We start from the raw sequence: 21,292 nt of genomic DNA, 5'->3' as shown, positions 1-21,292 counted from the left end.
CTATATTCAGCTATATTAATTTTCCAGGGGAGAGAACACTCTCAGGTCCTGCTCTCCACGGTAAAGCTGCTGACATTAAATGAAAAGAAAAATTAGTGAATGTTCTGGACTACTTGGCTAGAGCAAAGAGACTAAATGTACATTAGGCAGACTCATTCATTGACAAGAATGATATGAGTAACACACACAGTGACAAATACTTCCGTCCTGATATTGTCTACAGCTATTGCCTAACCCTGTACCGGCTCAGACTACATTATCTATAGGGTGGTAGCGGCCAGAGATACTAGTGTAAAGATACTAAGGATTCTGTGAAAATAGATGCATTTCTCCTAGGTTAATATGAACGCATGCTATAGAGTCAAAGCATCATTTAAAAAAGAATTCCTTATATTAAACCTATCCAGGGTCATACACGATGTAGCACAACTTCTGGGGAAAAAGATACTGTGTCAGACAGTGAAAGTTTGTTTACATCACTACAAATATCAAATCATAAATATTGATGCAATCAAAAAAAAGGCAGATGAAGCATTTCTGTGGTAGGACATAAAAGGTGTAAAAGATGCAACAGTATCATTAATGTATACATCCTGTTCAAGATGTGTTTATGTTTCTCGAACACATAGGTATTATTTAACATTAGCATTGTGAAAGGGTCTGGATCTGGACCAAGTTAGGTGCTTCCCACCTTGCATGATCTTCTCTTACTTTCCCAGAGCTGAACAAACGTCTGCTCTCTTTACCTCCCCATACTCCTTGACCTCAGAGTTCTCTCCTAAGCATAATTTGCAGAATGAATTACTTTTGAATCAAGGATCCCTTCTACAGTTATGAATACATTAACTCCAGAAAATATCAAACTATAATAACCATTGCCATAACTACTTTCTTTTGTTATATTTTACATAGAGCCGTTGGGGTTTAAAGACTTGAATAAATTTTATTTAACAACATGAAAGGTGCAGAACCTGAGGAAGCCCATTTTAGCTCATTAATTTAACAACAAAACCCACCTGACTATGGATTAAGCAGCTGTGGCAGTCAGTCTAAGCCATCCCATCACTATTCTCTTAGACACTATAAATCTTTAAAAGTGCAAAGAACTTCGTATACATATACAACATATACAACAGCAGAGATCCTGAAGAAAAAACATCCAGGTAGAATGGAAAATTACTTGACCCAAAGGAATAAGAGAAATTAGCTTACATGAACCAGGTACTCCAACAGGAAAAATAAATGCTCTTACAGTCTGCCTGTCAGCATTACTGACATGAAAGCAGATTTTAAGGGATCTTTAAGATCTTTCAGGGTTTTCTTTCAGGTAAGGATTCTGAAAGCATATTAAGTATCACATCTGTGAAAGATACAGCATTTGGTTTTGGAGCAAGTCAGCCAGGACCACCAATAACAACCACAGAGAAAGAATCTCACCACCTCTTGGCCAAAACCAAAAGAGAAATATTGCATTTCACTTTTAAGCCCCAGCAATAGCCATCTGATACTTGGCCTGAATAAGACAAGACAAGCTAGGTTTTCTAAGCTCTTTCTGAACATCAGTCTTCAGGCTGTTGACTGTTCAGAGATCAGCAGCAAGCAGTTCCCTCTTTTGGCAGCTTTGGAAAGGTCTCCAATTTATGCCTAACCACGCTAGAGAAAACTTCGGGGAAAGAGAAGATATTTTCAAAACCCAGGACTAGACAGAAGCAACTGCTTCTTCCCTCCCGCCTCCATACGCACTTAGTAGAAGGAAGAAAATTTACATTTGCTGCTTTTCTGAATCTGAAAAGATTTGTGATATTCTTTTGTAAGATAACTTTTTAAAAGTTATTTGTACTTATAGTAGCTCCTGTAAGTAAAGAGGCAAATGTGACACTTAATTAAGCTGATTTGATCCTCATTTTTGCTGCCATCTGTAGGTAACATGAGTGGGACAAAAGAGACAAGAAGGTTTAAATATGGTCAGAGATCCGTCCTCTCATCAGGACCTGTGACCACGGAAAAGCCTAATGTTCTTGCTCCATATCCCTCCTGGTTTAAATGTTAAAATTAGTTGGAAAAAGATGAAGCATACAACTGTCTCTCGCTGTATGTCAGAGTACTCTTACACTTGAGGGATCAAACAAAGAAAACTAAATTCAGGATCCACACTATCTTACAGCACTGTTACAACATGGTAAGCACTAGAACACTTTAATTTTGACTATAGATATGGAATATACTTCTGGGTGTATCTCCGGTAGTTGAAACTCAGTTTCTCATTCAGTGAGCTGTACTAAGACTTAACAAAACTGTTACTGCAAAGAAAAAATTTCCAAAGAAAAATAAGGCAAAAGCAGAGAGACAGATCAGATTTTCAAGTCCATTATGATCAATTTTGGAAAGCTGAAATTAAATAAGGCCAGAAATTGAAGTGTTTGATTTAACAACTGCACAATTTTAATACATAAAAATAGATACTAAGTAATGAACAAATTTATACAAACCAGATTTCTTTTGTACGGTACAAAACAATGATGGAGATAAAAAAAAGATTTGCTGAATTACAGGGCAAGACAAAAGAACAACAAAAAGTCATTGAAGAAAAATTTTAAATGATCAGAGGCTTATTTCATAAATAAGAGCAATGCTTTCATTTAACAAATACAAAATTTACTATTTAATTTATTAACATCAGGAAATATATAAAATGTCATTACATGACAGTATCTTATTTAAAAACCGATGCAAATACAATAGCATTTTTAGAATTCTGAGGTAATATTACACAGTAAATCAAAAAAGCTTTAATAAATAAAACTAAACTCAAGACAGTGCAATTCAGTGAAAATAAGAAGATAAAGCTTTTATTTTAACAATAATAGATAAACAGTTATTAAAATTGGGCTTAAGCCATAAAAAAATATTTTGGCTAATGTGCCTTGTTTTCAGATAAACTGTATAGCTATTTATTCATGAGCCAACGTTCCACGAGTCCAATTCTACAGAGGGGCAAAGGGAGGTGTTTGTTTCCAGATTTCTTACCTACATCCGCTTCTGCTGCCAGGTTCAAGCAATTTTAAATTTCTGCCTAGTTCATTCAGTGCAATGGTGAAAGTTTCATTTCTTTCTTAACACCTGAATTCCCGTAAATTGAAATCTATTTGAAAACTCCATTTTGGAAGAAACGATATAGAGTGCACAATTTTGAAGTGCTGCTTTTAACACAGACAGTGCTACCTTAGCTTTGTTCCAAGCTGAAGTCAACAAATTTTAATATTTGTTTCAATAAGAGTACAGTTAATACAGTGCCAGATACTTTAAAGTATCCCACTATTTGTTTCTGCTTTAATAAATTAATAAAATCACAACTGCCTTCTCTAGGAAACAGAATAAAATGAAATTACACTTAGCTATTGAAGAAAACCCAATTTGAGACTACAGATTAGACAAATGAATTTGTTCATCATGTGAAAATCTGTTGGTTGTACACAAATAAAGGAAGGGAAAACAAGAATAATAAAATAATTTGCTATTATTGCAAGTAAGTAATTGAATTCAGATATTCAAAAATATTTAAGCATCCAACTCCCAGTAGAAGTCAGCTGGGAAAGCTGACAAGTTAGATGCCTAAATATCTTGGAAGATCTAGGCCTCATTCAGCTGAAATAAAAATCTATAGAACACACAGTAGTTTTTGATATGAAAAAAATACTATACTGCATGCTAATAAATTCTGTTTAATGAATTAAATGCAGACTTTCAATTACACCTGCATTTTGGAACCAGTTTCTTCCCCAGCCCCTAGTTTACTAATTCAGAAGAGGCATACTAAGAATTTTTTTCACTTAGTTTGTGCAGGGAAAACCACAAAATATTGTCTTTAGGTACTGACCTTCAAGTTAATGAAGGCTTCAACATTCTTCTGAAATGTTACTGTATTCACTTTTGTCATAGCTTTAAGACTTTCAACAAAGTGGCTGATTATATGATAGCATGACACTATATATCATTTTTTCTTATGCTGTGATTTCATTCTTTTCCTGATTTAAATATATGAGGAATTTATTTTAAATATCTAGTTTTGTTTACTCTGACTATGAAACTACAGTAAATCTGGTTAGTTTGTTGTCAGTTTTGAAGGAGGAACATACAAGTTGCTTAACACCTGCAGTTTGACCTTGAATCCACTTAACCTGAAAGTCACCTTTTAACCTTCGTGTACAGTCAATCCTGTTGATCTGTAAAAGCTGAATATAGAACATTTAAAACCTCTTATTCATAAAAAATAAACTTTTAGCAGTAAATGGCACTATCAAAACCCTATTTGTTCACTGGCAATTATTTACATGCTTCTTAGACAGCCTGTTTAACTGAGAATGAAAACCAGAATATTAAAACTGCATACATTTTATAAAGATTAAAATTTCTATTTGCCTTTGTGAAAATATGGCTACATGCTGTATGTTACATTCTTTTCTACTGTTCGTGTTAATTGAAGACGTTCTACCACTGGGATTAGTTAATCAAGAAATATTCTGTATATTATTTCCCAGTGGGATACACACAATGTAAAGTAATTACGATTAATGATAAAGTGCTATTAGGAACAACCAGAAATGAGCTATAACTTAGAACTTGCCTTAGTCAGTATTTTTTTTTTAAATCAAATAGACCAACTTTTCATATGAAGAAAACTACTTTCTGTAACAAAGCAAGCAGTAAATGTATTGCCGTACAGCAAGAAACATACACTTCATATTTAATTTAAAAAATGTTTCTAAGTTGGGTAAGACTTGCACAGTATCAAGAGACATAACAATGAAAAGCTTAAAGGCACAATTAGAAGAGAGTGAGTGCTACATAAAAATGCTGTTCTTGAAGTACTTCCCCTTATTCTAGACCAAACCCCTCTGCATTTGAAATTCCAATAATCAACTTTTGCTTCAATTCTTTCTTGTTCTTGTAAGGAGGGAGACAAAGCTGGTTGAAGCAAGTATGGGCCACAGGTAACCTAAAAAATTAAAATAAAAAAATAAAATCTCTCATTTAGTAATAATACAATAGAAGCAGGACACTGTCATTTAACTACACATTTCCAGTTCAACATTACTTAAAAAAGAAACCCTATAAAAGGAATATTTATCCCAGTGTTACTGTTCAAGTTGTGTTGTAAATATAAACATCCCCACTGCTGGTGCTGGGGGCTCCTCAGGTTCTCAGGCTGGTTTGTTTGCCTGCAGCCCCCCCTCCCCTCCCTTCCTTTTGCTCAACTTGGAAACATCCCTTACAGGTTTTGCAAACTCCAAGTAGCCACACAACTTCAAAAATCAGTTCTTCTCTAAATACTAAATTTGGAATAATCAGAATCCACAACATGAAGAATGAAGTGGGTCATGGAGTAGGTATGGACACAACTAGATGGACCAAAGTTACTCTTAGGATACAGAAGGCTGGAAGTTCAGCCTGGTAAAATCATCCTTACAGACATATATGTCAGGGCAAAGCACTGAGGAACTGATTGAAGCCCTGGAAAAACAACAGTTGACCAATTTTGGTCCTAGTCATACCAATATTTGAACTTGTGAGTTTCTTCTGAAAGCTGAGCTTGAACATATTTGCAGATGTCTCTTCACATTGCCTGGTTGAAACACTGCAAACACGGCTCCTCACTAAGAGGGATTAGCTAGATGAGAACTATTCTTCAGTAAAAGAAATATTTGCTTTGTCATCAGTACTAGATGTCACCAATGTCCGGCCTCACAGCCGCAGGCAGACAGAAACCATGGGATCTTCCTGCCCTTTACACCCTCCAGTGACAAGCAGGAGAGCACCGAGGGAATTACGTTCTCCGATCCTTCCGTGTGAGCAGTGCAATGCCAACATGCCCATGTCCATCACCACACTGGCAGTCTGACTGCAACGATTAGCTTGTAAAACACAGACCCACGTAACTCTAAAATACATACCATTTCAAAACACATTTCTCCAGTTTCAAGAAAAACAGCAATTTACAAGAGAGTGGAAATTAAACAAATTCAAAGATGACTGAATTTTCTTCATTTTTTACCAGATCCTTATGTTCACTTAACATATTACTGCAATCAGTTATCAGCTAATTGAATAAAGCTTTAGTAATGATATAAACAAAATTTAAAAACAAAAACAGAGTTGGCATGCACATATTTCAGGTCTCCACAGAAAACCAACAAAATTGTGACTTTTTAGAAACATAATAAAGACATTTAAAAGGAACTATGTTAAAAGCTTGAGAAAGGAGGGTAAGCCAGCAACTTCTGCTGAGGAAGCTTCAGAACCAGCAAGTTCACAGACAACTTATCTACCAGAGACCAGAAAGGAACGCTGTCTTTACCAGCCATACACGTTAAAATCCTTATCTAGCCCGTCAAGAAATGTAAATGTTTTTCTGCAGCTGCAGGGGCTGCTATTCGTAATGACAAGCAGACTCAATGAATTCAGAAAAATCTGTGGTGATTCACAGCATATTTTAATTAGTTCAGCTGTCATGCTAGAAACACTAAAGCTAATAGTTTCTTTGTACTGAAGACATGTAAGGAAAAATCTTCATAAATAAGTAATTCCTGGACTCAAATGTAAACTCTGCCTGGAGAACTGATTTTGTATTAGATGATCATCTGCTAAATTTAGGTAATCAATAAATGGGTTTAATAACATCCTGAAGACAAGCTAGAAGGGACCGTACAGTTTCTCCCTTATAAATTAGTCTGTTCTTTATAAAGACATTCAAGAGCAACAAGGACTCTCAGGAAATAATTTAAGAACAAAAATAAAAAAAAAAATCCAGAAAATTATTTACCAATTAGTGGATGTTTCACTCTTTGAAATCTTGAAATTCAAATCAGCCATCCCTCCCACAGGTACTCTATCACTTCCTGTAGCAAAATGTAGCAGCTTCTTTTGAAGGTCAAGAGAAAATCCAAGTACTACATCCCAAAAGTATCTATATTCAAGACAGAGGAAGAAGAAAATGGTGCAAGACGAAACATCCTGACAAAGCAGGAGGATATAATACAACTGCAAATATTATATGATGAAATGTCACTAGCTACAAATTTAATTAACGTATTGAGTAGGATATCAGTACTATCCTAATATGTAAAGGTTTGAAAAAATTCCTGGGGATTTGACACATACAACATTTAATGAATTTTGCAATGATGTATTGTCAAATGATGCCCCAAACCACTTACCTATAAAAAATAATTGTTGTCCTACTATTATAAATATCCTGAGTATCAAGTGGTAACGGAAGAGAAAAAGCATTTTTAGAAGATTGAATAATAAAAATAAAGACTCAGATTTCACCATGCAGGATTTGAAACTACTGTTCTTTTTGACTACTTCCAATTCAAACTGGTTATATCCTTCTAAAGATACCCAGTAACACATTATATCATTAAGGCTCTAAGTGTTCCTACTGGCAGATAAATTAAGTCTCTTTGTCTTATTTGGAAACACATTTTTAAAGCTTCAATCATTTATGATTCATTCTCAGACTATATTTAAAGAAGAGATTATTCCTAATAGTCTACCATTCTATGCTGTTTTAAAATTCAGCATTTAGAATGAAAAAAAAAATTAAGCGTACCGTATAGTAAGATCAGTTTTCTGGTAGCCCTCATATTGGGTACTTCGCTGTAAAGCGGACATATCCAGTTCAGGACTACCACAAACAAGAATTTCAACCTCTTCTGGACGAAGTAGCTGTCAGAAATTAATTGTAAAATATTTAATTTTTGTTAAAGATGAGAAACAATGCTACAAGATTCACATTAAGAATTTAGGATATTTTGTTGGCACTATAAAAAATTAACAATATTCAAATATAAATTTATAACTTTGATCTGACACACTGTTTCATGGAAAAATAAATTCTTCAATATTTTGACAAATCTCTTACTACCATATATAGTAAAAAGCAAAGTTACTGGAAAACAACATATTTTAGCATATTTCTTTTGTCCTCATTTCTCTTCCTTTGTTACATTTATTACACTTACTTGCCTGTCTTCCAGTTAGATTACAAATGGGTCAGGAAGAGAATTAGGTTTGTACATCTGGAGTTCCCCAAGAGGGACTTCTATCTCTCTCTCTCACTCTCTCTTATTTATTTTTTTAAACAATTTCTATTTCATTTACACCCCAAGTGGACTGATGAGGAGCAGGGGCAGACAGAACCTCTTTGTTGTAGACACTACTGTGCAACGCTAATACATAAAACAATAAACCATGTTAAATGACTACTAAACTTACACTAGTAGAACCTACTTCTTAATCATTTACTACAATATTAAGCTGCATGAAAGCACTTCATGGCATTTCAATGGATTTTCAGTCTCCTTCCTGAAACTTCCTTGCAGTTGGTCACACTTCACTTTGCTGCAAGTGTGTCATATTTGGCTAATTTCACAGGAATGCAGAAATTCTCATGCAAATTATAATCGCCTCTTCCTTCTCTTCTTACTGCACAAGGAACAACGTAAAATATAAAAGACATTCCAACAGCCAAATAGAACTGAATACACAAGAATCTTTAGTATTGGTCTCACTGAATATTCTTCCTGCAGAATGTAACACGGGCTTTTGGAGCTTTACTGCTTATGACTGTAGGTAATACAGAGAGTCCTTGTAAACGTTCATGAGAGCTTGTGAACTGTCAGTGAATACACACTGTTAAACATAAAATAATTCGTGGACCTTTATTCATCTGTTTCTAATGGATCACTACAGGTAACAGTTCATTGCCTGTTTAATTCCTTTTGTTGTTCTTGGACTCCTGGGACTCTTGTAGACCTGCTCCCAGTGCATTACACAGCCTACAAACATGGAATTTTACTCTTATCCTTAAAAGTAGTTATGCATAACTTGGCTGTGGTCTTTTGTGTTACTCTGGATCTCCCCTGCTCTATTTTGCAAGCACAGCACTGTTTAAAAAAAGTGTCCTCAACCTATGACTTTTACTACTTCATTATCTTCCTTCTTCTCCTTGTAAAATTACTGATAGGCCTGACAGCAAAAAGAGCAGGAGAAAACTATGTCTGAACCTGTGACTCCTCAGTATCAAAACAAACATCTCTATATAGGTATAATTAGATGTTTACTCAACTACATGATTAATAAAGATTCTTTATGAACCCTTAAACAACCACTGGAGTTATTGAGAGTAACTTGCATCATTAAGATTAGTCATTTTCACATATTTGAAACAGAAGTGAAAAATTATGCTTTACTTTATTCTTACCAGTAGCGCGTATGAAGCACAGACACTATGAAATCCATAATAGAAAGCTGCAAATTGTTTGTAGATTGATTTGTTGAGAAGAAAATCAACATAAAGCTGCACATATTCTAAAAAAGAAAAACATTTTAATCTTTTGTTACATTGTAAGAGTTTTAGACAATCACTTGTTGTGCTATCTCAAATTGCATTAATTAATAAAAATGAATGCATTTTACTTCAGGTACTATTAAGATACTATTAAAGCTGGTAGGTATACCAGAAAAAATTTTAAGAATTTCAATTTCATATTTTGTTAAATAAAATGTAGACTTATAAAGGGAAAAGCTGATAAATTTCAATCTGTCAAGTATGCATAATTAATATGCATTAAGTACCTTTTCTATTCTGATTCGTAACTGGAATTTTATCTCCATTTGGCTTTAGGTTGTAAGATTTTATAACACCAAATTCTTCCTGAAAAACCTGGGGAAAGAGAAGATTTAAGCTCAGTGCTAGAGAACATGTTCATATACTCACAAGTTAAAAAGCTTGTCTTTATTACTGCAAGTATTTAATCTGTCTCTCTCTTTAGAGCATGCTGCAATTGTGAGGATTTTTTTTTTTTTAATTAAATATTACAATTTTCAACAATTCCACAGACGAAGCCACTGATTGCAAGGCGATGGTGTCAGAGGAAGTAGAAAGCTAGAAACGCACCAGCAGCAGGATGTGGGACCCTGGCAGTCAATACTTCGATTGACTTGAACTGCCACGGAGCCACAGCTCAAAGCCCTGCAAGCTGGAGCAGGCTGTTGCACGCCCTGAGCCCCAAGGACTCGACTGGTTCTCGTAAAGCGAGCTTTCATCCTCATCCAGCTACATCCCCAACAACCAGCAAGCACGCTTTGCGGGCCGCTCCACTGCAGAAACACTGGTTACAAATTACTGGACTAGTTTGAGAATCACTTATAATCGTGTACGTAATGACCTGAAAGGTTGAGTAAAAATCTTCTTCAACATTGCCTTCATAGGATAGAAGTTCACTTAGTCCATGGGCCAATTCCTACAATAACAGTGAAAACCCTTTAGTAAGCTTACAAAACCAAAAGATGTGCTTTACAAGGACATACCAGAATCATTACTCTATACAAAAAGTATCTTGGAAAAAAAATGCATATTCAAAATGTTTACATACAGAAAAACGTGGTGCCTAAATAGAATATTCAGAAGTGTGTGGGTTTTTTTTTTTAATTTCAATTTAAGCTGTTAAATCTTCCCTTTTACTATGGAAAATGTGTTCAAAACATTCACACTTGACTCTGGTATTCTAACTTCAATTAAAGTAGATCTTACAAAATTCTACTATGCTAGAGAATGTGGAGAATTTCTATTTTCAATGGAAAAAGGGAGACTATTTATCAGTCAGTGCAAAAAAGGGGGCTGTTCTGAAGTTGTCTACGATTCCAGAATTAAATTAAATAAAACAGATTTTAAATCAGTAATTTAGCCTCTAAAAACGCTTAATACTTACTGGCATAATCTGAACCAGGTCTTCTAATGCAACATCACAGATGCCTACGAGTGTGTTATGATCACAGGGAACAATGGGAGGACTCAACAATTTCTTGTAACAGCAAGGTGGGAAACGAATATCCAAGGTGATGCTATTATATACAGCAAGTCCCATAAGCTATATATGTCAAAGGTTAAGGGGAGAAAAACCCACATCCTTACTGTAGTTAATAATTTAATTAACTTGGAAAAAAAAAGATCTGAATTTTTACTGAGCATACTCTAATAAATGCTAAATAAACTGACAGAAATTATTTAAATTTTTTGGACTGACATTATTTTAAACACAATTTTATATTTCAATTAGGTAATAATTAAAGCAGTCAAGTGATGCACATTTGAAGTCCTTCATCATAATATTTGATAAAGTATTTCCTGAAGCAATTGTTTCAAAGTATTGTTAAAATAAAAAATTTAGAATAACTGTAGATATAGATTTTTAATCCAAAAATCCTAGAGAGCGCTCAATATAGTAATTTTTCTTTTGATTAAAATTAAAAGCCTAAAGACAAACCTGTGCTGGCACTACAGCTCATCAACTAGCCCATTTAAGAATATCTGATGAAACGTCATAGTGGCAGAGTTTGGGGAAATAGGTAGGGATGGGAGAGAACAAGCTGCCAAAAGATACTTGCGTGTACAAGAAACCGATTCCTCTTCTCAGACTTGTATTTGCTACCGCCAGATTTGCTAATACAGCCTACTGTTTTAGCTTCATATCAAGGGCAACTTACACTCGAGAAATATCCCACATTTTGTCATAAAACTTGGACATGTAGAACAAACACAAAACCAGCATAATTTTCAATTAGTTGGTTTCAATTAAAGTAGATGAATCATCCAATTTAGTCCTCTCTGCCCCATACTCTCTCTTGATGAATGAAACAATGCCTTCCATGTCCTTTACATGGTTTAAATAAGGTATATCAAAAACATTAAATAATGAATTACCTGAACTAACAGTCTGTAGTACAAATTTAAAATTATACCAAAAATTAGCAGAATACTCTTATGACTCAGCTTCCCATGTGTAAAATGGGGACATCGCCATCTCATTATCATTAATAATATGTCTGAGGACTTCATAAATGGGCACAACAGAAAACCTAGGAAATAAACCTATGCTCAAAATAGCAGTTGGCTTCCATTCAGTTAACCCTCCCCCCCGCCAACATGCACGTACTGATCAACAGGGATTTAAATGAAATAATGAAATATTAATGCAGTCATTTATGTTTACTGAATGAGACTGAAAAACATAACCATGTAAAAAATGACCATGTATACATAAAAAGTTGCACATGTAATCTTAATTCTAGTATTTTCTGACTGCAAAATGTACCATGCACCTATACACAAACATTTTATTCCTATTTTTAGTTCTCTTGCTTGAATGACACATTCTTTTTATATCTACAAAATGGAACATACTTGTATATACAGTAGCAGAATGAGCTGAAAGCAGATCTTCATGCCCCACTGAACCCGTATAACGGCACATTAAACGCCTGTTCATACAGCACCTTCTAGCGAACATAAAAGGATACAGCGCCAACCAGTCTGAATTCGGAGTAGTTATCACACTTAAAGCTGCTGAACCAATGACAGTGGGAATCCTTGTGATATGTGAACATACCTGCAAGCACAAAGTTGTTCTTTACAAAGCTTTATCTTCAATAAAAGGTCATACTAAAACATTTTTTCCTTAGATACACCCTTACAAGCACGTCTATCAGTGTACATCTCCACGCTTGTTTTCAACCCTGCGTCCTCCCTTCCACAGGAGGAGCGGAGAACCTCGCAGCAAGGATCACCAAGAGCAGCTCCACAGGCGGATCAACTGTATCAGCCCTGATAGGCGTTTGTGTAATGTATTCTTCAATACCTCTAATAACAGATGTTCTACGCCACCTCTACGCAGTCTGTTTCAGTGCTTTGTAATCTGTGCAGTCAGAAATGTAACTAACCTAAAACTTCCAAGCCGCAATGTAAGCCCATTTCTTCCTGCCTTCCAGTATCAACAGCAGATCACAATCTTTAAAAATGCTGGCATGAATCCCATGATGCAAATATCATAAGCTTTATCATCTTTGAATAGAAAGCTGTAAAAAGTCCATCTTATCCATGAAAGGTGCATTCTTCATACTTATGTGGCCAAAAATTCAATTAGAGAAGTTATAAAACAAACAAACAAACAAACCTCCCAAAACAACCACAAAAACCTTAAAACAAAACAAAAAAACCCAAATCATCCATTGTCCTAAATTAGAAGCTAGAGCCTACTAAAATCAGGACTGTAAAATGGTATGACTACTATTTGCGTCAGATATGGATTATCGTTTTAAAGAGGAACAGAAAGGAAAAACCTATGTAAGGAAACCACGTAACAGCTTTAAGAAGCCTAGGCAAGAAATATTCTCAGAGAAGCAAGAAAAGAAGAAAAGTAATTTATACCTTGTTAGGCAAGCAAGAGTGAAATTAACTTCAATTCATAACTAAATCGGATAAAAACTGATGACTGGTTTTAATTTGTTGGGACTGAACAGGCCTACAGTTTAGTATTGTTTTCACAGCCAGAGTACAAACCAAAGCACTAAATAGTCCTAAGGATATCTAGTATGCAGTACCTCACCTCATTTCCTTTTGTAAATGAAGTCGGGGAAAAAAAAAAAATACAGATTTATATGAAAATCAAACTTCTTGGTCAACAAAAAAAAAAAAAAAAAAATCTGTCTCACAGACCTCTAGTCCTTATGAGAAACTGTAGGTAAAAATCTGCCTTCAGATTTTTTATTTTTCCCTACTCTCCTGAGCAATCTCACTTTATTTTTCAAACTTGAGTTACGACAGTGAGCTCATCACAAAATGTTCAGCCAGGGGACACCAGAAGCAGGAGGACAGCTGCGTGTTGGGAAGCGCCAGGTCCATGCACCGAACAACGGCAGTGATGCTGCAGCAAAACAGGTCTCAAGCTCCATTAACAAATGAGCCACATCAAGATGAAAAAACCATCATAACATTTCCACACTGGAGGGCAGGCACCTGAGTTAAGTCAGAGTTCTTTAATTTCAGGGGTTAAATCCACAAGAATCCACAGCTGAGCTCAAAAGGGTAGCGACAGCAAGGTCCTCTGTCCTTCCAAGCTTCTCTGACAGACATTATTTGCAACTTAAGCATTAAAGACAGCAGATTACACAGTCCCCTTCCAAGGGACAGGAACAACACTGAACTCCTCCCTCACTTGGCTGACAGTCATATCAATGAAAGAATTTACACTCCAAAGCGAGAAAGCCTGCCAAAACTGGTGAAAAAAAATTGCTCTCAAATGTTTCCAAACTCGTCAGTTACCAAGCTCTACTGACACCACATTTTTATTAACACAACTGTCAAGCTTACAGAACAATTTCTCCAGGATAAATTGTTTCCTATTAAGTTTATCACTAAATGTTATTTCTCCACACAGACCCCTTTTTACTAGAAAAAGACTCTAGGCAAAAAAAGGATCTCAGCAGGTATGAGATGTTTCTGGCTTAAAACTCTGTGGATCTTTAAAAGAAGTCCTATAAACAACTGAGTACCATGTATTTGGGGGGCACAAACACCTCCAGAGACAGACAAGCTCTTGCACTCTATCAAGGACTATCAGGTGTCATGCTGAATGACAGTTAATTAATGTTTCTAATCTAAACCAACCTGCACACACTCTAACCTAGAAACATATTAGTAACATATTTATACACAACAGAGGAAAGCTGACTCATTTGAAAGTTCAAAATGGGGGAAAAAAAGCCCGTCCAGATCCATCTACAGAAGTAGCAGACTGAACTGCTTGGTTATGAATGTTCATTCAGATCTAATATCCTATTCACTCAAAAGTCTTCCTTTTTCCCCCCCCCCGAAAATACTATTATCAGTTCACAGGCCCTGGAAACAGCAGAGGCAGCCTGTTCCATTCAGTGTCACATCTGCCTGTACTTTCCCTGCTCCTGATTCAAGGACCTTGCTCTTCTGAGAGCATCTCAGACCAGTTCACTTTAAGAATACTGGCCCCACAAGATATAATAACAAATATTCAAGTAAGAACTAAACTCTATTAATCACAAAGATATTGTACTAGAGCTTGCAGACACTAAGCTATCAGTGCAAATTGAAACAACTGATACATGGGTGGCCACCAGGACCAGCAGTTTGCCATGACCATGCGCAGTAACATCACCCAACTGCAGCTACTTCTGAAAAACAGAGAGACCCTCTAAAGCAACAATATGAGGGCAGCTGAGGGCAGTGTAAAAGTAGAAAATGCAGCATGAGAAGGAAGAGTCATGAACAGTGGCTGAGAAGAACAATACATTTGGCCTTATCAGCACTTGAGTATTTACTAAACTACCTACTTCAAAGGCTGTTATGTGCCTCTCTATTTTAGAATAAGAATACCATTTTCTGATTTCAACCAAACAACATATTAAGCTAAATGGGAAGATTATTATTGATTCCAAATACTGGAATATTCTCCACATATATACTTCTATTTATCCTAGAAGATTTCCAAGGGCAGACACCAGTGTTTGAATGGCTGGAACAATTTTTGCTTATTCTTCTTAGCTTGTTAGTAAGTCTAGCAATTCACTAATACTCATAAGAACTACTCAGGAAAGAAACTGAAAGCACCTGTTCCAAGGCCCAATTCCATCTGAGTTGTAACAGATTTAAACCATGTCTGTCCCATTCCATAAAATAATTAATGGCCTTCTCCTATCTGCCTAGAGGCAAATCAAGGTCCTGTCTCTGGATAGAGCTGGAAACATTGTAACACAACAGATATAACAATGGACTTGGAAAAAAAAAAAAAAAAAAAAGTCCACTGCTAGTCTTGAATGCTCCTGGTTTGTACCCAACGTACTCACTAGCCTAGGGATCCTAACAAAACATGAACATTGAGTCTCTGGTTTGTTAAATGAGATTTAGCATGACTAAAGTCTGAAAAAGCTTAATTCTACTTTTTATTCTAATTCCACTGATGAGAGATTTGTTCACCTTCTAATTTTGTCATACCACCGAAATGAAGTCTCAGTTTCTCAGGGACACTTGAACCTCCTTGTGAAAATCCAAAATCTTCTGAGCAATTCAATACATCCCACTCTCTTCTGCCACCTTCTAGGCCTAAACTTCTTCCCAAATATAGTGATGACATTGCCCTCCTTTGTTTTCACAATATCAATTAGTAACTGACCTGCCTGATATTGGACTAATGAAAATTCCTATCCATCACCATTTTGATAATTTAAAATTAACAATTTTTGAACTTGTACTTAAGGACAATTATGAGGACTTACCATAGTCTGGATGAAAAATTTGTCGAATTAGAAGAAGAAACCACTCTTTCGTCAGGCCACCCATATCAAGACCAGCTTCTCCTACAAATGTGACTTTCAACTTCTTTTTCAGATCTGCCCTCTTCCTTGCCAGCTATTACGAAATAGGGAGATTAAAAAAAAGCAGACTTAATGTATTATCACAACTTCTAGATATACAGAACACATTTCCTCATCTCTACAGCTCTTACTAGAGGGCTCTAAACTAGAAATTTGCATTATCTCCTACCAACAGGTCACAAGTGCATTAAAAAAAAAAAAAGATTCATTTGGGGAAGCAGGTTTCACGACCACTTGACATCATCAACCAACCTGCACAGAATGTCTCTCCCTAGACTGGAGAACAAGCTCAGTGGTTCGCAAAGCTGCCTTTTAATGAGCTACTACATCCTAGAAACACTGAAAATGAGTCTGTCTGGAATACTCTGGACCTATCCTCTTTGATCTATGCAAGTGCCAATCTGCCAGGAAGAAATGCTAGCTGCCTTTAAAAAAAAAAAAAAAAAAAAAAATCCTTGCTTGGGAGATGTTTAGCAAATAAGGTGGTAACTAAAATTGTCAACATTTGGAAACAGTTCTATTCAGCACAGGATATCTGCCAGCAAATACCAACTGTTTTGCAAAGCTGGTTTTTAGACTATAGTAACACCTCTTTTCATTACTTTGTCCTAAAAGACTACGTGCAGCATTTCATCTGTGTATGCAAGAGGCCTACTAAGAATTAGATTACAGCCTTTCACAATTAGCATCGACTATTCAGAAAATGTCCCTGTCCAATTTTCCTCTAAAACAATAATTACTGGCCAACTCCAGAAAAAGCTTTTAAACCAATTAAGATGATGCATGTACTAAAACAATTATAGTTTTTAGCTGCTCAAGTAAATCCCAGTTGTGTAAGTTTTATATGTATAGGTATCTGTATTATTTGATTTTTTTTTTAAAACTAGTTGAAGTGGTTTTCCTTTGCAAATTAATTTTCAAATTTTAAACAAAATAAAACATCCCCTCCACCCAGCTTCCATTCCCCACTCTTTTGAGAGCATGGAAATTTTATAGTACATTTTCACTCATCCCTGAGATGGGCAGAAGAAAATACCAGAAATAAATAGGAGAAGGTTTTGGCTTTCAGAACTCTTGTAGTTGTTCATAGTTATGCCAGTGTGATAGACAAAAACCTACAATGCCTCAGATAGAAGAACTATGAACTGCTTTATCTTAGGAGATGAGACTAAAATAGACTGGCTTTAATCTAGCAAAAAAGTTTAAACTTATGTTTTCTGAACATGAGCAATCAGAACCGATACAGCAGTCTTGATTTGTTTTCACCATTTGAAACAATTTTTTAATACCATCAGGCTGTTTTTTGTGTTGAGAAAGATTAGGGAACTAGATTTCATTATTTTCATTATTTAATGTTAACTTAAAAAGGTTCCGTGGACACATCTATCTCTTCTCTAAAAAAAGGGAAAAGTTAGATTCAGGAACATGAGAAATTAGTTAAAATGAAGATATGAGGTTAAGAAAGCCTAAAATAAATATTATAAGATAGAGAAGTTAGAGGAGAAAAAGAATAAAAGTATTCCAAGAATTAGAACCGAATGAATTCATCAAGTGGTTAGACTAGCCGCTTACTATTGGTGCTTCTACCATGGAACAAGGTACCATATAAATTGATAATTATGCACAGTATTCTTAAGGGAAAATTTAAAAACAAGCACACCAACAGACTATGCAGCACGCAAATATACATGCTCATTGTGGGCTTAGCTCTGGAGGAATACAAGGGCAGAAAACAAAGTTCAGAATGTCCAACTCAATCTCAAACTGCTGTGACACAGTAATTCAGTTATTACTTTTATTTAGTATTATGCAGTTATATTTCCTAGCTCTTTGCACAGAAAGATTTAAATGGACTTATCATACTGAAATCAAAGTACAATAGCTACTTTGCAGTAACACCATTTAATTACATTTGTGATACCTCATCAAGCGAATCACTAACAAGGTGCGTCCTCCTCACTTTCACATTTAGGAACAACATATTCATGTCAGGCTTCTGTCTGCGAGAGACTTTGTCCACAAGGCTTTGCTATTTGAAAGGAAAAGAAACATCATACATACATCTTCATTTAAAAAACAAAGTGTCACACTGGCTAAATGTAGGAAATCCTTAATATCTTGCATTAAAGACATTACCCTAATACGACAGCTGCTTCAATATTTGCAAGAGGTGGAGAGCAATACAATCTCCTTTCTACTGCAGATAGCATTTACACCATATTCTAACAAACTTATCAGGAAGTCTAAACCATAAGGTGGCAATTGTACAGCAATCTTAAACTTCCCAAACAGTTAAAAATATATACCCACAAGACTCCAGAGACTGGCTTGCATTTTATTTATCTATCCACAAGACAGGTCCAGCGGGACAGTAATTGGTATGTGGTGCTCCCATACTGAGCACTGGGGAAACCAGTAGCACCTACCATCTGAAGGAAGTCACCAAAGGAGGGAGACAAAGCCTCTTTCCAAAGGAAACAGACTGCCCAGAAGCAAACCTCTTCTGCAACTTGTGAACGTACAGCTGCATCCTGGTCTTCAGTGACAATACATCTTTACAAATAAAATAGGAAGTGGACCGCAACTCTCAGGGAAATTTTCTTCCTTAATTATCTTATTAACTAAACTTGCTAGTACATCATGCTGGTGTCTCAAAGAAAACTAAGAAAAAATTTACTGAAACTCTCTTCCCCACAACATTGTATTTATGAGCATCCTGAAGCCAAGCACACTAACATAAAAAAAATACTGAAAGTATTCAGTATGGCTATTTGTAGACTGGTAACTGTAAGATAGCTCAAGTACTTTTCCAGGGTAGCCCTAAATATTAGAAGTTGTGATGAAGTGCTGTATGGAATATTTAGCCAAAGATTTGTAAGATTACAACTGATTAGACACAAACATTTTTCACTAAATGACTTACCCGTGCGATACTTATCATCTGTTGTTCTGAATCCCTTTGAATAATAACTTTTTTTGCTGCTATTGAAATAATAAATGGATATTGACAGAAAGAAAACCTGAATGACAAATGAGGGAAAAAAAAGATATAACATTTCCTAAAGAGCAAAAGAGGAGTGAATCTTTGTATTAGTATTCAATAACCATCTTCCCTCTACTGGTATTAATTTGTAAATAGCTGCCATTCTTGTGTTATATACATACTCAGTTCAGTAAAACTCAAAACCATTTAGTTACAAATACTACAAGTAGAAATTCTAATCAGCAATGGTACACATCCTAAATAAACCTCTTTTTTGTTTATCATTGCTCAATAGTCCTAAGAAAATGCAGTTATCAGTTTCAGATGGCAGGAAGTATCTCCTGCTCTGAATACTAAATTTCAATTGCTACACTGAACTAACGAAAATGTGAACATCATCTTACTAAATACAAGCAGAACAACTATCTCAGCGTAGCATTCTCAGATACACAGTACAAATATTTCTCTTTTGGCTTATTTGCTGCAGATCTGCTTTTCAAAGGCACTGATTTTCCACAGGTCCTTATGATTTAATCTGCGGCTACAGGTGCTCAGTATTTCTAAAGTATCAGATCACATCAACATCCCACTGCAATCAAATACCACCAAGGATTTTGAAAAACTTCAGAAATCATTAGGGTAACAGATTTTTTTTGTTACTGGTTACTTTAGTAAGTCTTTTGTCCATTTAGCTCATGGAAGTCAGATAATAGCAGTTCTAGTTCAGCAAAAAGCCCTAGTTTAGCAAAAAAAATATAGATATTAACAAGCTTCTCTGTGTGAACCTGTAAGGATTTAACTCTGATAAGCAACAACGCTAGCAGCATTTAGTATATATTTTGTTTAACAATGCATAAACACTATGTTAATATTACGATACTCAACAGAATACAACAGCTTCTCTCCCACCCAGACTTACTGTGGAGCACGTAGAAATTTGCATTCAAGATGCCAAACCTTAGAGCAGTCCAATTAAGTGGCTAAGCAACTTAATAGCAATGAAGAAATAACCAAAGTCACTTCACATTTAAATCCAAAAGATTTCTTTACCTTGGAAAGCATTATGTAGGTATATTCAAAATCTCAAAAGTCAGTAGTTCATACTGTTAGTACTGAGAAGTATTGTATATGTCAAACAAAAGCAGACAGTTTGATTTAAGATGCAAGCCAAGGCAAGTCTCATACATTGTCTTCTTCTGAGGTCAATTTGAAGCCAACTCTTTCACTTTTGTTCCCAAATTATTTTAACTATGATTATGGCACCATAAAGAGGCATTTGGTAAAACACTGCACAACTTTCTGTAACAAAAAAAAATCCATAAACCTTCTACGTTACCTTTAAAATTCATTTGTCTGGGAATTTTGCCTAGCTTCTGGAAATTTATACAGACCATTGCTGTTGGGAAGACAAACATCTGACAACGGTTGCAAAATTTCATTAAGTAGTCCCAATTATCACCAATATCTTGTCCTACATTATCTTTGCAGGCACCTGTGAGTTTATTCTTTCTACTCTCAAGCGCACTGTGAAACCCAAGCTAACGCAGCCTGCCTTTCTCAGGAGATGAGCTCAAAATTTGTTCCAAGCTAACCCCAGCTGAAGAATTTCTGACAGGCTCAGCAGTACAGGCAGGCAGAGTGAGCTGGGCATCTAGCAGAAGTTCATACTTAGGTGCCCAGACTGAGCTTCAGATCCTACATACACGCCCTGAATCCTGCCCACGAGGAGGTCTGGATTCTGCTGTCTTTAGGAAAGAAAGAAAAAAGAGGAAGTAAAGATCTCTTTTTGGATTAAAATTTCCAGGTGGCCAAAGACTTTTACCAAGGAGTCTTGACTTAGTTGGAAGAATTGTGTATGTCAAAATATTTTATATGCAAGGTGAACTGAGACTTGCTTATCCTGGGCCTTATTAATTCTAAGCATACAGCCATGATTGGGATTCTTTGGTTTTGAAGTGCAACTATGCAGATTTACAAGATGTAAAATTAAAGAAAATAGAGTGGGAATATCAAAGTAAAAAGAATCAAATTTACATTAAGAGTGATACAGTCTGTATTACT

At 35.6% G+C, this 21,292-nt stretch overlaps 1 protein-coding gene across 1 annotated transcript in view; it reads right to left on the bottom strand.

Annotated features, from left to right (window-relative positions):
- Positions 1–2,712: 2,712 nt before the first annotated feature.
- HECTD2 (HECT domain E3 ubiquitin protein ligase 2) overlaps positions 2,713–21,292 on the bottom strand; it is a 39,437-nt gene continuing 20,857 nt past the window's right edge. The window contains exons 11-21 of the mRNA XM_067300054.1: positions 19,172–19,268; positions 18,170–18,277; positions 16,150–16,282; positions 12,364–12,452; positions 10,776–10,934; positions 10,233–10,307; positions 9,640–9,727; positions 9,266–9,372; positions 7,613–7,728; positions 6,821–6,964; positions 2,713–4,996 (exon numbers count right to left, since the gene is read on the bottom strand). Of these exons, the coding sequence (XP_067156155.1) occupies positions 4,876–4,996; positions 6,821–6,964; positions 7,613–7,728; positions 9,266–9,372; positions 9,640–9,727; positions 10,233–10,307; positions 10,776–10,934; positions 12,364–12,452; positions 16,150–16,282; positions 18,170–18,277; positions 19,172–19,268 (1,237 nt within the window). The 3' untranslated portion in view covers positions 2,713–4,875. The remainder of the gene's footprint in view (positions 4,997–6,820; positions 6,965–7,612; positions 7,729–9,265; positions 9,373–9,639; positions 9,728–10,232; positions 10,308–10,775; positions 10,935–12,363; positions 12,453–16,149; positions 16,283–18,169; positions 18,278–19,171; positions 19,269–21,292) is intronic.

Source organism: Apteryx mantelli, chromosome 7, assembly GCF_036417845.1.
Source record: "Apteryx mantelli isolate bAptMan1 chromosome 7, bAptMan1.hap1, whole genome shotgun sequence".
NCBI classification, from domain to species: Eukaryota; Metazoa; Chordata; class Aves; order Apterygiformes; family Apterygidae; genus Apteryx; species Apteryx mantelli.
Note: the sequence above shows the minus strand (reverse complement) of the source record. Positions and strands in the feature narration are given on the sequence as shown.